Source organism: Babylonia areolata, chromosome 29 (genome assembly GCF_041734735.1).
Source record: "Babylonia areolata isolate BAREFJ2019XMU chromosome 29, ASM4173473v1, whole genome shotgun sequence".
Lineage (NCBI taxonomy): Eukaryota > Metazoa > Mollusca > Gastropoda > Neogastropoda > Buccinidae > Babylonia > Babylonia areolata.
In genome coordinates, this window is record NC_134904.1 from 20,943,533 (window position 1) to 20,964,278 (window position 20,746).

The following is a 20,746-nucleotide window of genomic DNA, read 5'->3' on the forward strand; positions in this document are numbered from 1 at the left end:
ATAGCGCGTGGCTTTGGTTTGGTTTGGTTCTGTGTTGTTGTTTTTATTCTCACCAGCAAAAGCTTTGATGCGACTGATAGCAGAATCCACCATTGACAATGGCGGGGATAGTGTGGGGTGGGGTGGGGTGGGTTGGGTTGGGGGGAAGGGTGCGGGTGAGGCCATCGATTTGGATGCCAACGCCGATGGTGGTTGCCTGGCAATAGCGTGCTGATAAAATGGCTTCAGGCATCAGAGTGTGTGGTACAGGGACCGCGCAGATCACTTGTGAAACAAGGTTGGACTGACTTTTATTAAAGATGTGCTTGAAATCGATCATTATGAGAACCCATCGAAACGTTTCCGCACATAATAGTAAAGTGGCTCGGTATGGATAAGCCGTTTGTTAGGTGGTGGTGGTGGTGTGGTTGCTTTTTTTTGTTTGTTTTTGTTTTGTTTTTTTGTTGTTGTTGTTGTTTTTCTGTTAATCAATGTGATGTAAATGGCGTGTTGGCTACAAAATGCTTACTGGCAAAAATCACAGGGGTGGAGCGTGTAGGGGGCGGGGTGGTTGAGGGGCTGGGGGCTGGGGGGGGGGGCGCATAAAAGCCGAACGTAACATACTATCCATAGACAGCACGATTCGCCCCACACTTTACTCAAACAGAACTGAAGAAGAGAAAGACAGCCTGGTGGAAACAGACAGACAGACAGCACAATACAGACAGCAGCTGCTGTCACGGGTGCGGTGGTCGAATGGTTAGGGTGCTAGATTCTCGTCCGAGTTTCCCGACTTGAGTTCGAATCCCGCTTTCGGCGCACCCGGTGGGCTAAGGGTGGAGATTTTTCCCATCTCCCACCCAGGTCAACAGGTGCAGGCCTGCTACCGCCTTCAGAACCTCCTCCGTGTGTATATGCATGTAGACAAAGTACGCACGTTAAAGATCCCGTAATCCATGCCAGCGTTCGGTGGGTTATGGAAACAAGAACATGCGGCTTATTTTCAAACATGTGTGTGTGTGTGTGTGTGTGTGTCTGTGTCTGTGTGTGTCTGTGTGTGTGTCGTACGTTTGCGCGCGCTCGTGTATGTGTGTGGGTGTGTGTGTGTGTGTGTGTGTGTGTGTGTGTGTGTGTGTGTGTGTGTGTGTGTGTGTGTTGTGAGTGCGTGTGTAGGTGGGTGGGTGTGTGTAGGTGTAAACAAGTTCTTATATTGATATGCACATGTATGTAGGCCTAAATTCTACTGTAGGTGTGTTTGTGTATGATTTTCAATTTATATCTGTGCCTCTTTGTTTCTATGTGTGTTAAAGACGTCAATGTATAATGTTTCTGTACCCCCAGGGCGTTCATGAAGTACACTTCTTGCACTGCCCTGCCCTGCCCTGCCCTGCCCTGCCTTGCCTTGCCTTGCCTTGCCCTGCCCTGCCCTGCCTTGCCTTGCCTTGCCTTGCCTTGCCCTGCTCTGCTCTGCCCTGCCCTGCCCTGCCTTGCCTTGCCTTGCCTTGCCTTGCCTTGCTTTTCTATTACTATCCCCCCGAATATTCCTTGTGACCCCGGTACACTTGGTGATAAAGACATTTTCTATTCTATTCTATGATGCAGCATGCGCACCCCCGAAAACGGAGTATGACTGCCTGCATGACGGGGATAAAAATAACCATACACGTAAAAGCCCTATCCTACATACAAGTGAACGTGGCAGTTACAGCCCACGAACGCAGAAGAAAAAGAAGACAGCAGCAAAAAAATCTGTGCGGGTGACAGCTTTGTGTTCATAAGTTACCGAAAATTAACCGGGAAAAAAAAAAATCTCAAATGATAAAACCATCAGCGTACCATCTCCCCCTCTCCCCTGCCTGTATTTCCCCTGTACAACATTGTTTCCACACACACACACACACACACACCCCTCCCCACAAACCACCAGATTACCACAGTCACTTACAACTTACTGCTGCATAAAACGTGACGTGTTTCTTAGGCGTCTTTGTACCTTGCCCCATTCAGTCATCGATTATAAAGAGTGAGCTGTTGACAGAAAGAATAGAGAGAAGGGGACACAAACACTCCAGAAATCCTTTACAAAGGTCACCAACCTTTCCACGTGAAAAGCACGAACACGAGACACTATACTGTTGGCAGATGAGTGTCTTCACCAATCTACCACCTCCCCCTTCCTGCCGCACAGACGACACTTAATAAATAGGTCCAGGTCCGATTTGCCTACTCCCGTTTCACCTACTGTTTGATCGTGCTGCCAATCTCAGTTCATAGGTTTAAGAGCATGAGTTTTCACCGATTCCGGCAATGAGTGGTCATTGTTTGGGGAAGGGCCTGTGCCTTTGATCAGAGAGACAGGTGTTGGTAAGACCTCAGTCTGCTATGTTCAGTGTGTGCGAAAACCCCATCATGATTTCAGGTGTTGGTAAGACCTCAGTCTGCTATGTTCAGTGTGTGCGAAAACCCCATCATGATTTCAGGTGTTGGTAAGACCTCAGTCTGTTATGCTGAGTGTGTTCGAAAACCCCATCATGATTTCAGGTGTCGGTAAGACCTCAGTCTGCTATGTTCAGTGTGTTCGAAAACCCCATCATGATTTCAGGTGTCGGTAAGACCTCAGTCTGCTATGTTCAGTGTGTTCGAAAACCCCATCATGATTTCAGGTGTCGGTAAGACCTCAGTCTGCTATGTTCAGTGTATGCGAAAACCCCATCATGATTAAAATTCAGGTGTCGGTAAGACCTCAGTCTGCTATGTTCAGTGTGTGCGAAAACCCTATCATGATTTCAGGTGTCGGTAAGACCTCAGTCTGCTATGTTCAGTGTGTGCGAAAACCCCATCATGATTAAAATTCAGGTGTCGGTAAGACCTCAGTCTGCTATGTTCAGTGTGTGCGAAAACCCCATCATGATTTCAGGTGTTGGTAAGACCTCAGTCTCAGGTGTTGTAAGACCTCAGTCTGCTATGTTCAGTGTGTGCGAAAACCCCATCATGATTTCAGGTGTCGGTAATACTTCAGTCTGCAATATTCAATGTGCGAAAACCCCATCATGATTTCAGGTGTCGGTAAGACCTCAGTCTGCTATGTTCAGTGTGTGCGAAAACCCCATCATGATTTCAGGTGTCGGTAAGACCTCAGTCTGTTATGTTCAGTGTGTGCGAAAACCCCATCATGATTTCAGGTGTTGGTAAGACCTCAGTCTGCTATGTTCAGTGTGCGAAAACCCCATCATGATTTCAGGTGTTGGTAAGACCTCAGTCTGTTATGCTGAGTGTGTGCGAAAACCCCATCATGATTTCAGGTGTTGGTAAGACCTCAGTCTGCTATGTTCAGTGTGCGAAAACCCCATCATGATTTCAGGTGTTGGTAACACCTAAGTCTGCTATGTTCAGTGTGTGCGAAAACCCCATCATGATTTCAGGTGTTGGTAAGACTTCAGTCTGCTATGTTCAGTGTGCGAAAACCCCATCATAACTTTCAAAAACGTATCCAAAGTTCTTATCTGAAATTGCGTTTGGCGGTTTTGTTACAATTTTTCAGTGCCAAACAGTCGTGAAGAAAACAGAGGAAGTTTGGTGAATTATAACAAGTTACAATTTTTATATTATGATCGTAATACAATTAAATGCTGATCGATGTGGTGTGCGTAAATAAGATATACCATCTCCGTTTCCAGCACATACAACTTTCGGTTCGAAAAACACTCAAATCTGATGGCGAGCAAAAGCATGGTCTGAATCGTTGTGTGCGAACTGGTCTCCTCCCGCTTCCATTTCTCCCCGGCAGCCCCCCGCCCCTACCCTCCATCCCCGGCGTTTTCGGTTTGGTTGTTGTGCAGCAGGAAACATGCCTGAGCCATAAAGACTTTGGCTCTTGTCTCTTTTGGAAATGCTATCTGGAAAAGAAAAGAGAGGAAAAGAACATAAAAAAGAAAACAAATTAAAACAAAACAAAACAATATTGTCTTTCATATACTGAACAAAGTCAATGCAGGATATAAACGAAGAATATTCCATGACGATTTCGCAAATCATATACTGAACAAAGTTCAATGTAGGATATAAACGAAGAATATTCCATGACGATTTCGTAGTCTCTTATTATTATTTTGACAGCGCAGGAGCAGGGTCGCAGAATGGTTAAGACGGGCATATCTATACTGAATACAGTGTTCGTGTGGGTCTGGACTAGAATCCCTCCTCGCCCTTTATTCCCCCAAAGGTTGACCGGAAAATTAAACCGAGCGTCTCGTCATTGGGATGAGATGATAAACCAAGTCCCCGTGTGCAGCACGCACTTGGCGCACTGAAAAAGAATCCATAGCAACAAAAGTGTTGTCCTCTGGCAAAATTATGCAAATGAAATCCACTCTGATATGTGCGAAAACCCCATCATAATTTCAGGTGTTGGTGAGACCTCAGTCTACTATGTTCAATGTGCGAAAAACCCATCATGATTTCATAAAAATTACATGCATGCACTCAATGCCTGACAAGCAGTTAAGCCGCTGTCATACTTCTGTCCGGCAGATTAGCGTACATGGATTTGTCCCGGAACGCAGTGACGCCTCCTTGAGAAACTGAAACTGTAAATGTAACGATCTGGGTGGCGTGTAGCCTACCTTTCCATCAAAAACACCAACAGTGCTTGTTTGTTGATTGTCACACAAACACAACATTCACATGCGTATGCACGCACGCGCACGCACAAACATGAATAGAGACCCATGACGCAGACCATTTCTTCTGCTTTGTTTTTATTAATGTCACAAAACCACACGAAAAATTCCTCTCCCAAACAGAGAGCCAGGCGACAGTTTCAGTTTCAGTAGCTCAAGGAGGCGTCACTGCGCTCGGACAAAACCATATACGCTACAGATTCGACTCAATGATAGCTCCAAGCAAAATCTTCATATGCCGTCCTTCCCGCAATAGAAAAAAAAACCTCAGCCGCACAATCAGGCGTGGCTGTTTTTTACAGGTTCAGCTAGCTACACAGTAACGCTCCAGGGCCGACCATTTTACAGCTTCATTAAGAGAGAATAGAACACGATTGGTGACGCTAATGCCACTTCCTTTCCCAAAACAGCGTGCAGTTGGCATCCCAAACGCGTGTGTGAGGTTTCTCATCTGCATGGCATAACCTGACATGCGTCTGTAAGATACTTCAGTTTCAAACCAGCATCATAGTGTGGTCTTGTGTTTGGATAACCCTTGTGTGGACTCTCTTGTGTCTGTTCAAGTCACCGGACTCTGTGAAAGACTTACTGCACACATCACATGTGACCGGTTTATGACCGGTATGAATCAACTTGTGTTTCTTCAAGCTACCTCCCTGAGTAAAAACCTTACTGCACACATCACACACAAAAGGTTTATGACTAGTGTGAATCAATTTGTGTTCCTTCAAGCTACGAGACACAGTAAAACCCTTACTGCACACAGTGTTAAGTATATAACAAATTGTTCAGTAACAGATTTACTAAAGTAAGATTATGGAAGAACTTTTAACTAAAGTGTTTGTTTTTGTTTTGTTTGTTTTTTGTTGTTGTTTTTTCTTTTTTTAAATCAAGCATTCTCTCTGTCATACTTCAATGACTTAAAACAAAACAAACAAAAAAGCCACCTCCGGAACGCTGACTAAATGAGACTTCATCAGTACATGCGGTTTCATACACGTGACAAAGGAAGGAACTCTTTACTACACACTTTAGTTTAGATAAAAACTTGATAGCTTGTTCTTGTCAAAGATTACACTGGACAAATGGCTTGATGTGCACGTTTGTGGCCCCTCAGTTACTGAGGGTCTGTTCGTCTTTCTGCCGATCTGCTAACAACATGTGTTGTTAAAGGAATAAGGAGTTGGGCTGATTCTTTCAGTGATAATCAAGCCGATTCTTAAAGGTTTTGACAGAGGTTGTAGTCACAACAGTGTCTTGCAGGCTGTTCCAGAGGGAAACAACCCTGTTTGAAAAAAAACAAAAAAAAACGTTGTTTCCGTTCCCTTACGAACCTCGGTGGATGGATATGGGAATAACCTTTTAGCAGTATTTTCTGTACACCTCGATCCTCGAAAGCATCGATGTTCTAAGCTTAGCAGCCTAAAGATCAACTTACTTCAAACAAATCTTATGACTGCATATGAACCTCCTTTCCATATTGTTTTGAAACAAAAATATAATAAATAACAGTGGTCTTACGATCCGGAAGTTGATTTCGAGAAGGGACATAACTATCGGCTTATCTTCAGCATCCGATTATCGCCACGATAAGGACTTTTCTCATGCGAACGCCTTACTTCCCCGAAAAAATAAACGACCATCACCCCCCCCCCCCCCCCCCCCCCCCCCCCCCCCTATGGTCTGAACAATATGGGGAAAAGACCAACCCTGTCAGTATTCTTATTGTTATAATTCAGCCCGGTCCAGTTCCAACAATTACTCAGAAGGCGTCACTGCGTTTGGCAATAGGCACTAGGATAAGATATTAGTTTCTATGGTTTGGCCAATCCATTGTGCGCAACAAGACATCTGCTAAGAATATGCATCATGCCCGAACAGCAGCGCAACTCAACGCGCTTAGTCAGGCCTTCAGGAAAAATAAAGGTTACAAACAATGGATAAACCATCAAATTGGTGAGAGAATGATTATGTGAGTAATTCTGAAAACAAAATGAAAATAAGTAAGCAAATAAATAAAATGAAATGTAGAAAATAGGCAATAATAATGAATGAACAAACAAGCAAATATATATGTAAATAAGCACACAGACATGCACGTATGTGTGCATGCACACACACACACACACACACACATACGCATATATACACAAACCTTTATAGAAGGTTCTTTGTACACACACAAACCTTATTATAGTTCGTCTAGTTGATTGATTGATCAACTGATTTCTTCATTTTCGAGGATAATAGATAAGCCATTGTGTGCTTTTTGCCACCAGTCCCTACCTTGTATAGTGTCTATACTACATGATAAGATAATACCAAAAGCAGGCAAATGGAAAACACCCTCTACCTTCCCCCACCATCCCCACCAAAAGGACTCACATTCACAGAATGCGTAACACATTCAAAAAAATTCTTTGGAAAAACAAGTTCTTGCAAGTACGAGTTAAACCTCATATAACTATAAGCGATAGAAAGGTTGACTAATGCTGTCTTTTCTTTATTCTTTTTAATTACAGCACATATGCATGTGCGTTCATTACCTGTCTCTCAAAGGACTTGTGTTTATTCTTTCAAATCAAACTACTGTTTTCAGATTACAGTGATAGTTTTGTTTTGTTGTTGTCAATGTTGTTGCCGTTTTCCACAGCTGATAAGTGCATTCATAGCATGGATCTTAGAATGGAAAAAAAAAAGACATGCTGCATGTGCATGTAGGAGGGGGGTGGGGGAGGGGAAGAGAGTTGAGAGAAATAAATATTTTCCCCCATCAAAAATTGGACACTGATAAAAAACGAAAAACTGCCAGGAATTTATTCCACTGTCACTTGTGTAGATAACAGTGTATATGACAAGCCAGTAACTTCTGTTGATAAGTTTAAATGGCACAACAGTGACTTGTGCAGATAACAGTGCATGTGGCAAGACAGTGTCTTGTGTAAATCTATAAAAGTGTATATGGCAAGTCATGACCTGTATAAATAAGTATATAGCAAGAAATGTCTTTCGGAAAGTATCCCTAATCAAATGCTTGAAAATAAGATCTAAACACACATTCACACACAGACACATGCACACACAGAGATGTATTCTATGAGCAGCAATGTCCACAAGCAAGTTGTTTGTTGGGTTTGTTTTTTTTTTATTCCTCTTCCAGTTACAACAAGAACATGACACGTACAACTATCCATACACCCGTTCATATACCCATCTCCAGATGAACATATACATACATTGTACACATAAATACATCATCAGGAAAACACACATACATATATGTGTATGACATGTCATGGTATTACACTGCATAACATGACATCAACATTTGTGTTGGACATTTCTTGTGTCATGGACATTTTTAAAATGTCCATTTTCAAACATTGACTCTGAGCCATTATTTTATCTTCTCCTCCGTTAAGCTGTAGAATCGCCTCCTGAATGTCTTCCCTTTTCTTCATCTCCTCCCTGTCCTCCTCCCGCCATCCCTCTCCTCTGCCATCCACAGCCATTATTTTATCTTCTCCTCTATTAAGCTGTAATATCGCCTCCTGAATGTCTTCCCTTTTCTTCATCTCCTCCCTGTCCTTCCTCCCGCCATCCCTCTCCTTGCCATCCACAGCCATTATTTTATCTTCTCCTCTGTTAAGCTGTAATATCGCCTCCTGAATGTCTTCCCTTTTCTTCATCTCCTCCCTGTCCTTCCTCCCGCCATCCCTCTCCTTGCCATCCACAGCCATTATTTTATCTTCTCCTCTGTTAAGCTGTAATATCGCCTCCTGAATGTCTTCCCTTTTCTTCATCTCCTCCCTGTCCTTCCTCCCGCCATCCCTCTCCTTGCCATCCACAGCCATTATTTTATCTTCTCCTCCGTTAAGCTGTAGAATCGCCTCCTGAATGTCTTCCCTTTTCTTCATCTCCTCCCTGTCCTTTCTCCAGCCATCCCTTTCCTCTGCCATCCACAGACATTATTTTATCTTTTCCTCCGTTAAGCTGCAGAATCGCCTCCTGAATGTCTTCCCTTTTCTTCATCTTTTCCCTTTCCTTCCTCCCACAATCCCTCTCCTTCGCCACCTTGAGCCAGAATTTTATTTTCTGTTCAATCTCGCTGTGTGCAGCTGACTGTGTCCCTTCGTTCTTCTTCACGGCATCTGCAACATGTCAACAGAGTATCTTAAAAGCATGAACCCGAAGGATAAACAAATTCCAAAGTCAGCAAACTGAAAACAATAATGGTCATGTCTTGACTATTTTGGGTGTGAGGTGGGGTGGGGCAGATATATATATATATATATATATATATAGAGAGAGAGAGAGAGAGAGAGAGAGAGGGAGATTCGAATCTCAAAAACAGAGTTGATTCCCTCTGCAAGGCTGGCCAACACTCCGTGCATCCCATCAAACCAACACACCTGCAGTGACAAGCCGCCAGTCCCATCAACAACTGACCCACCTCCTTCCTGCAGGTAAGATCAACCTGCTGCACAAAGTAATCATTCCAGTCTTCCACCACCTCCTCCTCTTTCACTCTTTACTCCCATCTCTCTCTACCCATCCCCACACACCCCTTTTCCCCTTCCCTCCCTCCTCTCCCCCCCCCCTCCCTTTTTCTCTTTACTCCCTTCTCTCTACCCATCCCTCACTTTCTCCCTTTGCTCCCCATTCTCTTTCCATACCCCCCTTCTTTCCCTCTTTACTACCTTCTCTCTTTACCCATCCCCCACCTCTCCTTTCCCTCTTTACTCCCTTCTCTCTTTACCCATCCCCCACCTCCCTTTCCCTCTTTACTCCCTTCTCTCTCTACCTATCCCCACCTCCCTTTCCCTCTTTGCTCCCTTCTCTCTCCACCCATCCCCACCCCCCTTTACCTCTTTCCTTCCTTCTCTCTCCACCCATCCCCACCCCCCTTTACCTCTTTCCTCCCTTCTCTCTCCACCCATCCCCACCCCCCTTTACCTCTTTCCCTTCTCTCTCTACCCATCCCCACCCCCATTTACCTCTTTCCTCCTTTCTCTCTCCACCCATTCCCACCCCCCTTTACCTCTTTACTCCATTCTCTCCCTACCCTTTCTCTGTGTAGGAAGTTAATCACCCGGGCATCTGCTTCAACCCCGCCCCCCAACCTGCAGTGGCTGCAGTGGACAATAGACTGCTGGACAATTCTTTGCTTACATGATTTAGAGGCGCATCACACGATCTGTGCTCTCAAAGTTAATTGGCTCTCCAAAATTGCGAGCAACAATGGCGATCGAGAGAGGCAGAATGTGCAAAACAGCATGCTTCTTTTTTCAACTTTTTGTTTGTTTTTTTTTGTTTTGTTTTTTTGGGGGGCAGGGGGGGGTTACTGTGCATATGATGGCACTTCATTGAGTCTGGCTGTTGCAATGGAGGCTGTCTAGTGAAGAAGCGGAGGACAGCACATTTGCTGCTTTTGCCTATGTTGATCCGCCTTTAGCATTGCTTGCATTTTCAAGTAAAAGTTAGATGCATATGCGCAAGATCCAAGATGGCCATGGAACTCTCCAGCGGTCTGTTAACTCTTTCACCCACAAGTTTCTGTGTGAAAGACACTCCCCAGCGCCAAATATTCTAGAAACGATGCTCTCAGTCACAGGCTTTGGTTCATGTCAAAACAACAAAATACACTTGTTCATTTCAAACTCATTCAGGGAGCAAAGGTTAGTCACTGTTTTATTGGCCCGAAACTGGCTGCAGCAGTCAAGCTTTGTAAGAATGCGGTAAATGGTATAACTGACATGACCCCTTGATGTCGACAAAAGTCGCCCATGGTGGTGCTCGGTCTAGTCAACTAAAGTCGCCTATGGCGGTGAAAGCGTTAATCAAAGAAGATGAAAGGGAGTCACTCACTCGTGACCAGTCTGCACAGTCGAAGAGGCTGAAAGGGCAGCTTGTCTCCCATCTGTCCCTTCCAGTTGTAGTTTTGGGCACAACTGTCCGTCATGAGACACTGCAGGATGCATTTAACCAGACGCCAAATGTTCGTACCGCCAATGCCGCTCAGACTTGTTGTCTGAAATTGTACAAAATCAAAGTGTGTATCATCAAATACTGTGTGTATTTTCGCCATCTGTTGATCATTTGCGACATGTGAAAGAGCATGATATAAGCTCAGGCTTGTTGTTGCTCAAATTTTCCTTTTTCATTATTGGACACTGTATTTTGTCTTGTTTCCTGATATCAAAAATGTTTAAACCAATGATGAAAAAACTGAAAGAAAAACAATACTACTTTTCTCTTTCTTTTCCCAACAATGCACAACCCAGGAATGAGAGAGTAACAAGACCGACATGTTATGCTGACTCAGAGGCACAGGCCATTACACTTAATCAATAACCTGCAGACTGAAACATGGTGCAGTTTTATTGCTTTACAGTTTACTTTTTTTTTCAAATAAAAAGCACACCAACTACATAAATATAAATAACCAAACTGATTATCATAAATATACTTTTCTATGCAACTGTCTAAAAATGTAAGTAACCCAGATTTATACATGGAATGATACAAAAGCTGCTAGCTTTTCTTTACAGTAGATGATAGACGTACAATCAATTCAAATGGAAAACAGTAATTGTTATCAAGACACAAGTAAAATGTGTCACAAGCACTATTATTTTGAACATAAATGAAACCAAGACCAAGTAAAATGTGTGATCAATATTACTACTTTCATCATCAAATCAAGCCAGTTTGATAACAAACGTGTGCTATGTTGATGGCGACCGAGTCACAAGGCCATCACATGTGATGTCTTTGATAACAAACATGTATTATGTTGTTAACAACCAACCAAGTCACAAGGCCATCACATGTGATGTCTTTGATAACAAACGTTTATTATGTTGTTAAAGGCCAAAGGCCATTACATGTGATGTCTTTGATAACAAACGTGTGTAATGTTGATGATGACCAACAAAGTCAAAGGCCATCACATGTGATGTCTTTGATAACAAACGTGTGTAATGTTGATGATGACCAACAAAGTCACAAGGCCATCACATGTGATGTCTTTGATAACAAACGTGTATAATGTTGATGATGACCAACAAAGTCACAAGGCCATTACATGCAAATAACAAATGTGTATAATGTTGATGATGAACAACCAAGTCACAAGGCCATCACATGTGAAATCCTTACCAGGGATTGCTCCAGCTGGTCATCATCGACCAGCCTGCTTTCCAGGTTTGTCACATCCTCCACGGATGACAGGGGCAAGTTCAGGTCCTCTGGCAGCTCTACAGGGATGGCTGGCTGGTGGTCAGGTATCTGTTCTCCTGTGAACTGGACGAAGGCAGACTTCATCTGTTGAACATCCTTCCTCACACTCCTCAGTACTTCCCATAGCACGGCTATATCCTCCCGCGCATGACGCTCGAACACTGCACAGAAGCGATTCTACTGATCACATTTCCAACAAGAAAAAAACAACTGAACACATGAAACACCTCGCATTGAGGCAATACAACCACTGTATACTGGTATAATATGTTATTACATTTTTTCTTTGTTGTTTATACAAAGCCTAGCCAACAACACAGGGCCATTTGAGGGTTGGAAAAAAAAACTCTGAAAATATTCTTCTTGTAAAATCTGAAAAAAAAGAAGAAAAAGTGACAGAGAAAATTAGGCACAAGTACTGTCACAATAACCCACAAAAATTAGCATCCCTGATGTTGACCATTCTGTCAATTTTAAGTCAGAGGGTTGAAAAAAAAAAAAAAAAATGACCTGAACATAAAGGTAATTTACAAACAGTAATTGTCAACCAGAACATATGTTCAGGAGAGGAGGAGGGTATGTGTGGGGGGTGTTGGGGGGTAGACCAGGATCTGAACCCAGATCCTCACAGATACTGCAATGGCGGATAGCTGTCCTCCATAAATCTAGGGAAGGTGACTGACCAACTGACCTGTAAACTGATCCGGTGTCATCCGTGGTAATTCTGGCTCTTCAGCCACATCAATGTCCTTCTCCTCTGACATCGTCAGCTGATAAGGGGAATCTTCATCCACATCAAAGTCCGTCTTCTCCTCTGACATCATCAGCTGATAAGGAGCATCCATTTGGTCACAATGTCTGAAAGTATGTATCACGCACATGTACTGATGTAGTTGAGAATTTCATTCCTTTTAATCTGTGTGTTTGTGTCCAGATGTGCGCATATATATATATTATATATATATATATATATATATATATATATATAATGAGTTCATGTGTATACTTGTACGCATTTATCATGTCTCTATACTATCTGCATGTGTGCATGTAAATGTGTATGTCAGTGTGCGTTCATGCAAACATCAAAATGTCTGTGTATGTGATTGTGAACAAGAATGTGTAAGTGTTTGCAGCCAGTTTTGCAGAGTGATCTACATATATGTGTGTGTCCATAAATATGTGGATTTTGCGTATACATACTTTGTGTATACATCTTTAGTGTCAAGAAATAAGAGAGTTACTGTACCTTTTACACTACAGTTCTCAGATTCCTAGCTAATGTAATAATATAATAGCTGGTGTACATATGATATATATATATATATGTGTGTGTGTGTGTGTGTGTATGTGTGTGTGTCTGTGTCTATGTGTGTGTAGTAAGGTAATAGCATACAATAATTTTTTTTTTCTTTTTTGGGGAGGGGTGGGGAAGGAGGTTAAAATTCAACATACAAGGACAAATAAATATGAAGTAATAAAGCGTGTGTATGTGTTAGTTGGGGCTCATGTGCTATTGTGTTAGCCCCGCCTGTTCAGTGTGCTTTCAAGTGTCATTATGAAACTGCATATTTGTTGCGTGTGTGTGTGTGTGTGTGTGTGTGTGTGTGTGCGCGCGCGCGCATGTGTGTGTGATATTTACATTTACTTGCTTAATTGTTTATTCATCATTATTATTGTTGTATTTAATTTCATTTCTTTATCTAACTGATCACTTTCTTTCTATGTTAATTCTTCATGTTATTTGGTTATTTATTCATTTATTAATATTAATTATTATGATGTATCAATATATTTCTTTATGCACCTTTTCCCCTCAAGGCCTGACTAAATGCATTGAGTTAACTGTTATGCTGCTGGTCAGGCATCTGTAGATGTGGTAAAGAGTGTATAGATTTCTCCGAATGCAGTTAGGTGACACCTGCTTTAGTAACTGAACTGAACTGGACTAACTGTGTTGTTTTAGGCTATTACTCACCCTGTCTCTACCATCAAGTATCTGGAATATGCACACTCTTGAGTGTGAGAGCCAACTGCAGAATCAATCAGTCTTGACCCATGTGTATCGTAGCTTTTACTGTTTTGGAATCCGGGATATTTTGTTTTTAGAGAAAGTCTTACGAATAAATAATAGATAAACTGCAAATGATATGTCTCCCTGTGTGACTGTCTTGTGGACCATGTAGGGGTATTTGGTGTGGCCTGAATGGGGTGTTGATGCTGACCTCTTCACGGTGGTATTTGAAGAAGGTGGTCAGCCTTGCTGTTCTTCTGTCTGCTAGGATGGATCACTGTAGATGTGTCAGCGTGGAGTCAACACTTGAGGTGTGACGGTGGCCGTTCACAACCCATCGAGCTGCACGGCGTTGGACTTTTTCAATGCTGTTGATGTTTTTGGTGGTGTGGGGGTCCCAGACAGGTGAGGTATATTCTAGAGTGGGGCAAACTAGGGCCTTGTAGGCTGTTTCTTTGGTGTTGATTGAGCCCACTCTTAGGTTCCGCCTGAGAAACCCTAAGGTCTTGTTTGCCCTATTTGTTATATTTGAGATATGGGTGTCCCAGCTGAGATCTTGGGATATGGTGACCCCCTGGTACTTTGTTACTCTTTTGAGGTTCTGGCCATGGAGATGGTATGTGCCAGTCAGTGTGTTTCTCTTCCTGGAGACATAGAGGGCATGGCACTTGTCTGGGTGGAAAGACATCTTCCATTTTGTTTCCCAATCTGCCATATGGTCCAGGTCCTGTTATAGCTTCCCTTCTCAGTGCAGGGTTGATTGCATTTTCCACATAAGATTTTCATGTCGTCCTTAGCGTCCGTGACACTGATAGGCACTCCCTCACAGGGTTTTCTTCCCACAGCCGAGGCTGGGGCAGCATCATAATTATCGTCTATTAGTTTGTCCTTATCAACATTCGGAGTTGATTTTTTTTTCTGGTACTGGTTATCTGATTGCCTGGAGGGACTGTCTGTGACATGAATTCTGTTTTGTTTTCCTGCTCCGTACACGAACTCATGCATAGAATGAAAAGTCAACTCACCGGCTCTGCCACATGTGCCAGGTGCGTGCGTGCTCAGGTGAAAATCAAAATGGCTCCGGCAGGCGTGGTGGCTATGCCCGTTAATATCGAAATATCGTCTGTTCGCCGAATTGTCGGGCTTCACAAAGTTGCTGAGCCTGAAGGACTTCAGAACATGAGAGAACGTTCTGTGCTCTCTTCCACGGTAAACAAGACCTGTAATCCTCCGTAATTAGACCAAAAACTTCGGTTCTAACTCAGAGCAATTTTCAAAGTCGCCATCTAGTAGTGGTAGTAGTGTTGCCTCTTCTGTCTCTACTTATTGCAGGTGGTATTTTGGGATTTGTGGTCTAACAGATTCCGTGTATGTATTTATAGCAAGGTAACTCAACGCGCTTAGTCAGGCCTTGAGAAAAAATAAATAAATACTCACAAAGAAAGCTGGCGTCTTGGTGAGTGAACAGACCAGTGTCAAGCAGGTAGGTACACCGGGCTGTCAACAACACAGCTTGACGAAAGCGTCTTTCTCCATAACCGGAACCGGAAACCCATCAAAGTTTTTACACACACAAAAAAAAATATGAAGTTGATCAAAATTTTTTTTTTTAATTGCAAGACATCTGATCTTCCAAAATTGTTGAAAACAAAGTTGTGATAGTGGATAGTGGTGCAAAAATACAATTGTGGAACACCAGGTCATTTCAGGAAGTTTTGTTCTGGAACTAACTGTAAGAGGTCAAGGTCGGCTCAGCAGTGGTTCATAGCCATGTGTTCCGATTAATAGTAGTAGTAGTAGTAGTGTAGGGACTGGCATTTGACTGCCTAGGCCTCACGTCCTTTTTTTATGTCCCCATCAATATCGGTCTCCTTTTATTTATGGGATACATATATGTTTTCTTTTACATGTTCTGTAAATCACTCATCAAAGTCAGTAATTTTTTCTTTTAAATTGATGTTCATGTCAAGGAGATTTTTGAACACATTAGTATTTTGTGCAAGTTTAGTTTCCAATGGTAGTGCATTCCATATATGTGCAATTCTATTAGCTAATGAATTTTTCCTTAGGTTACTATTACAGTGCTCTTTACAAATTTTCATCATTGAATTTCGTGTATTCTCATAAGACATTCTAAAAACATTATTCACATTGACTTCATTATAGCAATTTAACATTTTGTATGTTTCCATTAAATCCCCTCTTAGCCTTCTTCCCTTTAATGAATACAGATTTAAGTATATAAGTCTCTGTTGATAGCTCATAGCTTTGCATTCTTTTAATGTCTTAGTTGCTCTTCTTTGTACCCTTTCTATAGCTTTTGATTGTCTCTTGAGGTATGGGTGCCACACAATATTACCATATTCCACTTGTGATCAAACTAATGCTTTATACAGTTTGAGAAATATCTTTATCTAAATAGGTAAATGTTAATTATCCCTATCATCTGGTTGGCTTTATTTATTATATTCTGTACATGTATGTCAAAAGATAGTTTATTATCAAAAATTATGCCAAGGTCTTTCTCACTTTGACATTTTTCAATGTCCTGTGTGGTGTTTTCTATTGTCATATGGTATTTGTTTTCTGGATTTTTTTCTTCCCATGTGCATTACTTTACACTTTGATACGTTAAAATATTGATTCCATCTATCAGTCCGGTCTTGTAACTTATATAAGTCCTTTTGTATTGTTGTAGTACAGAAGTTTTGGCCCACGAACGTAAGAAAAAAAAGTGTATAGCATAGCAGTATTGTGCTTGAAGTTGAATTGTTGTTTTTGACGATGATATTTATTGTCGCTGTAAAAAAAAATCCGAGAAAATCGACTTCTTCCAAGTTGGTACCCACTACCTTGAAAAAAAAATGGCGGCATTGTTTTGATTTGACTCTCACACAAATGAAACCGCATGTTTTCCAGTTTCTGTGTGTACAAGTAAACCGTAAATAATTAGCTTAAAAAGTTAAATTCAATTATCATCAAATCCTAATCCTAACCAGAAAACAGTCATAATTTCTTGATAACAAATTATGTCTGGAAAAGGTTCTAGAGGAGGGGGGAAGACCGGTACCAGAGGAAGAGGATCGACTGGGGGTGAAAGACAGGAGAAACTCGCAAAAAGATGAAAACAAAAAAAAAGGAAGGTCAAAGTGCATTGGAGGAGAGGGCAAAATTCTTCATTTGCCTTTAATGTGAAGTGGGAGAAGAAGACGAAATGAGTATCCAACATCATGACTGCAAACAATGGTCTCACAAAGAATGCACTTCACTCACAGACCGGGATTTCAGCTATCTGAGTGAGAAAGCAGATACAGAAGAAGGGATAGAATGGATCTGTCAGGAATGCTACTTGGGGGAGGGTGAAAAGAAAAGTGAAGTAGAAGCAAAGATCGACCGACTGATCAGACTGTTTGAGAAAGTAGATGAAAGGCTAAAAAGACTAGAGGAGGGGTGTAGCGGAAAGGCTCTGGAGGAGAAGATAGAGGAGGTAGTAGAGAAGGTGACAGAACTTTGGGAAGAGAAGGTAGAGAAAGAAAAAGAGAGCTAAACTTGATTTTCACAAACAACCTAGAAAGTAGTAGTGAGAATAGTGAGGATAGAGTGAAAGAGGACATGTCAAAGATAAAGTAGTGGGGAAGATCTGCCCTGAACTGAAAGAAGATACTGTCAAGGAAACTTCAACTTAGGGTCCAAACCTAGGTTTGTTAAGGTCAAAGTTAGCACGAATGAGGCAAAGAGGGAGATGCTGAGGAACGCTCAGAAACTGAACCAAGGAGTGACTGACCAGAAAGAAAGGGTGTACATCAATCCAGACTATACACCATCAGAAAGAAAAGAGAACAAAGAATTGAGGGAAGAACTCCGACAGAGAAAGAGAAGGATATTGGAATCCGAGGTAGGAAGATAGTGCATGTCCAATGGAAACCCAGACCTGGCCAGGGAGACCGGGGAAAAAATTGACTTAACCCCAAAGCACAAGGCCATGTACATAGTTGTAAAAAGAAGTTTGTTAATGTTAGAAAAACTGTACAGGAAGTTTCTTATTCACTTTTGTATACAAACGCAGATGGCCTTCTAAACAAGAAAGATGAACTAATTGCTTTGATGGAAGAGAGTAAACCACATATCATTATAGTAACAGAATCTATAGCAAAGAACCAAAAAGAATAAACTTACAAAAATATTCAATTCCAAGCTATGAACTATTTTTTTAATGAGAAACCCAAAAGAGGCATAGTAATGTATGTTAAGGATACCATAAATGCTAAAGAACACACACTAATGGAAAATAACTTTGAAGAAAGCTTGTGGATTACTTTTACAACTAAAGATAGAAGATATTGATTGGAACAATATACAAAAGCCCAAGTACAACATTTGAAAACGAAGAAAAAATGTTTGATCTGTTGAGTGAGCAAAGATTGAAGCAGTTTGACTTTGTTTGCATTACAGGCAGGTGATTTCAACTTCCAGATATCAATTGGAAAGGCACATGTTCTGGCGAAAGAGGACAGAAATTCATAAACTGTTTACCTGATGCATTCTTGATTCAGGTAGTAAAGCAGACAACAAGACAAAGAGAAGGACAAAAAGCAAATATACTGGATATGGTAATAGTTAATGATGAAGACAAAATATCAGATACAGAACATCTAGCCCGTATAGGTAAAAGTGACCATGAAGTGCTTATGTTCTCACTGTACTTAGGTGATGACCAGGAATGCAAAGAACCCAAGCAATCATATAACTTTAAGAAAGGGAACTTTAAACAAATGAGAGAAGAAATAAAGATGATAGACTGGCAAAAACTAAATGAAGTCAGTGTGGAACAATGTTGGAAAGAAATAAAAACCACTCTAAACCACCAAAAATAATAATAAACAGAAACCAAGGTGGATGAATGCAACACATTGACATTTGTAAACATGAAACGCAGATTGTACCAAAAGTTCCTAGTTACCAAGAAAGACTATCAGAAATATATACAGGCACGTAATGTATATAATTTTAAAAAAAATAAGGGAAGCAAAAAAAAAGAATTTGAAAAGAAACTGTCAAATGAATGTAGAGATAACCCTAAAGCTTTCTGGAGATATGTACAATCAAAAACTAAAATTAAAACAGGAGTGAGTCCATTAATAACTAAAGATGAGACACTTTAGAAACAGACAGTGGAAAAGCGGATATTTTGAATTCATTTTTTTCTAGTGTTTTTACAAAAGAAGATATAAGTACTGTACCTTCTCTAAGTGCAGCTTCAAAGTCAAATGGTAAGATTTTGGATTGTGTAGATGTTTCAGTTGAAGCTATAAAAAAAAGAAACTTCAAACTCTGAATCCAAACAAAGCTTGTGGTCCTGATGCCATTCCTTCAAAAATACTAAAAGAGCTGAGTGAAGAGATTGCAGTCCCATTATACATACTCTTTAACAAATCAATTGAGGAGAAGACTGTGCCCATAGACTGGAAAACAGCAACAGTTATACCAATTTTCAAAAAAGGAACAAGAACAGACCCAGGGAATTACAGGCCAGTGAGTTTAACATGTATCATATGTAAATTATTAGAATCATTCATAAGAGAGGCTATTGTTAATCACATGACTGAAAATAAATTGTATGCTGAGTGCCAACAGGGATTCCGCAAAAATAGGTCATGTGTGACAACTTCTGGAAGTGATGGAGGACTTTACAAAAGAGATAGATAAGGGAGAAAACATAGATGTGTTAGACTTCCAAAAAGCATTTGACTCTGTACCACATGAAAGACTACTAAAGAAACTGGAATCTTATGGAATGACAGGAAGCATACTTGGGTGGATAAGGGACTTTCTAACAAAAGGAACTCAAAGGGTTAGGATTGGTAGTTCCTTCTCCGTTAACGCTGATGTTATAAGTGGCGTACCACAAGGTAGTATATTAGGACCTGTACTATTTACGTTATTCATAAATGATCTCCCTTGCAAACTAAAGAGTACATGTAAATTTTTTGTAGATGACACAAAATTATACAACTCAACAAAATTCTATCAGGATTTACAAAAAGATAGTGAAACATTAGTAAAATGGTCAGACACATGAAATCTATATTGTAATGCTAAAAAATGTAAAGTACTTCATATTGGGAAATCAAACCCAGAGAAAGAATACATAATGAAAATCGGAGACAAAGAAATAAAAGTATCAAAATGTGATGAAGAAAAAGACTTAGGTGTCACATTTGACAAAAATGTATCATTTGACAAACATATAACAAATGGTATAAACAAAGCGAACAGAATGATTGGAATAATAAAAAGAGCATTTACATTTATAGATAAGGTTACTTTCTTACGGTTATATATAAAACATTAGTTAGACCTATCCTAGAATATGGAAACACTGTATCGTACCCAACGCAAATAAAGCAGTCACAAGCCATAGAAAGGGCTCAAAGAAGAGCAACAAAGCTGGTCTATAGCATAAAAGATTATTCATATCAAGAAAGATAAGTACTTACAACCACCATCACTTAAAGCAAGAAGAGTAAGAGGGGACTCGATACAGACATACAAAATATTAAATGGGTTTGACAATGTAAACAAAACATGATTTTTTGTACTCCAAAGGTAGACACTACAAGAAACAGTACAGACAAAATATTTAAACAGTATTCCAGAACAAATCTCAGAAAGTTTACATTTAGTAACAGAGTAACAAATTATTGGAACAAAACAAACAATATCAAACGTGCACCTAGTATAAATACATTTAAGAACCTCATAGATAAACACAAGTTATTGACAAAATAAAATATGACTTTGATGGATAAAATGACTGAGCTAGCCAACGACC

At 40.9% G+C, this 20,746-nt stretch overlaps 1 protein-coding gene across 1 annotated transcript; it reads right to left on the bottom strand.

Annotated features, from left to right (window-relative positions):
• Positions 1–7,788: 7,788 nt before the first annotated feature.
• Positions 7,789–15,469, bottom strand: LOC143274809 (uncharacterized). Its single transcript, XM_076578740.1, has 5 exons — positions 15,352–15,469; positions 12,592–12,758; positions 11,820–12,061; positions 10,527–10,689; positions 7,789–8,809 (listed from the first exon to the last, which is right to left on the bottom strand). The coding sequence occupies exons 2-5, from the start codon at positions 12,743–12,745 to the stop codon at positions 8,532–8,534; spliced, it is 837 nt and encodes a 278-aa protein (XP_076434855.1). The 5' UTR covers positions 12,746–12,758; positions 15,352–15,469; the 3' UTR covers positions 7,789–8,531.
• Positions 15,470–20,746: the final 5,277 nt, after the last annotated feature.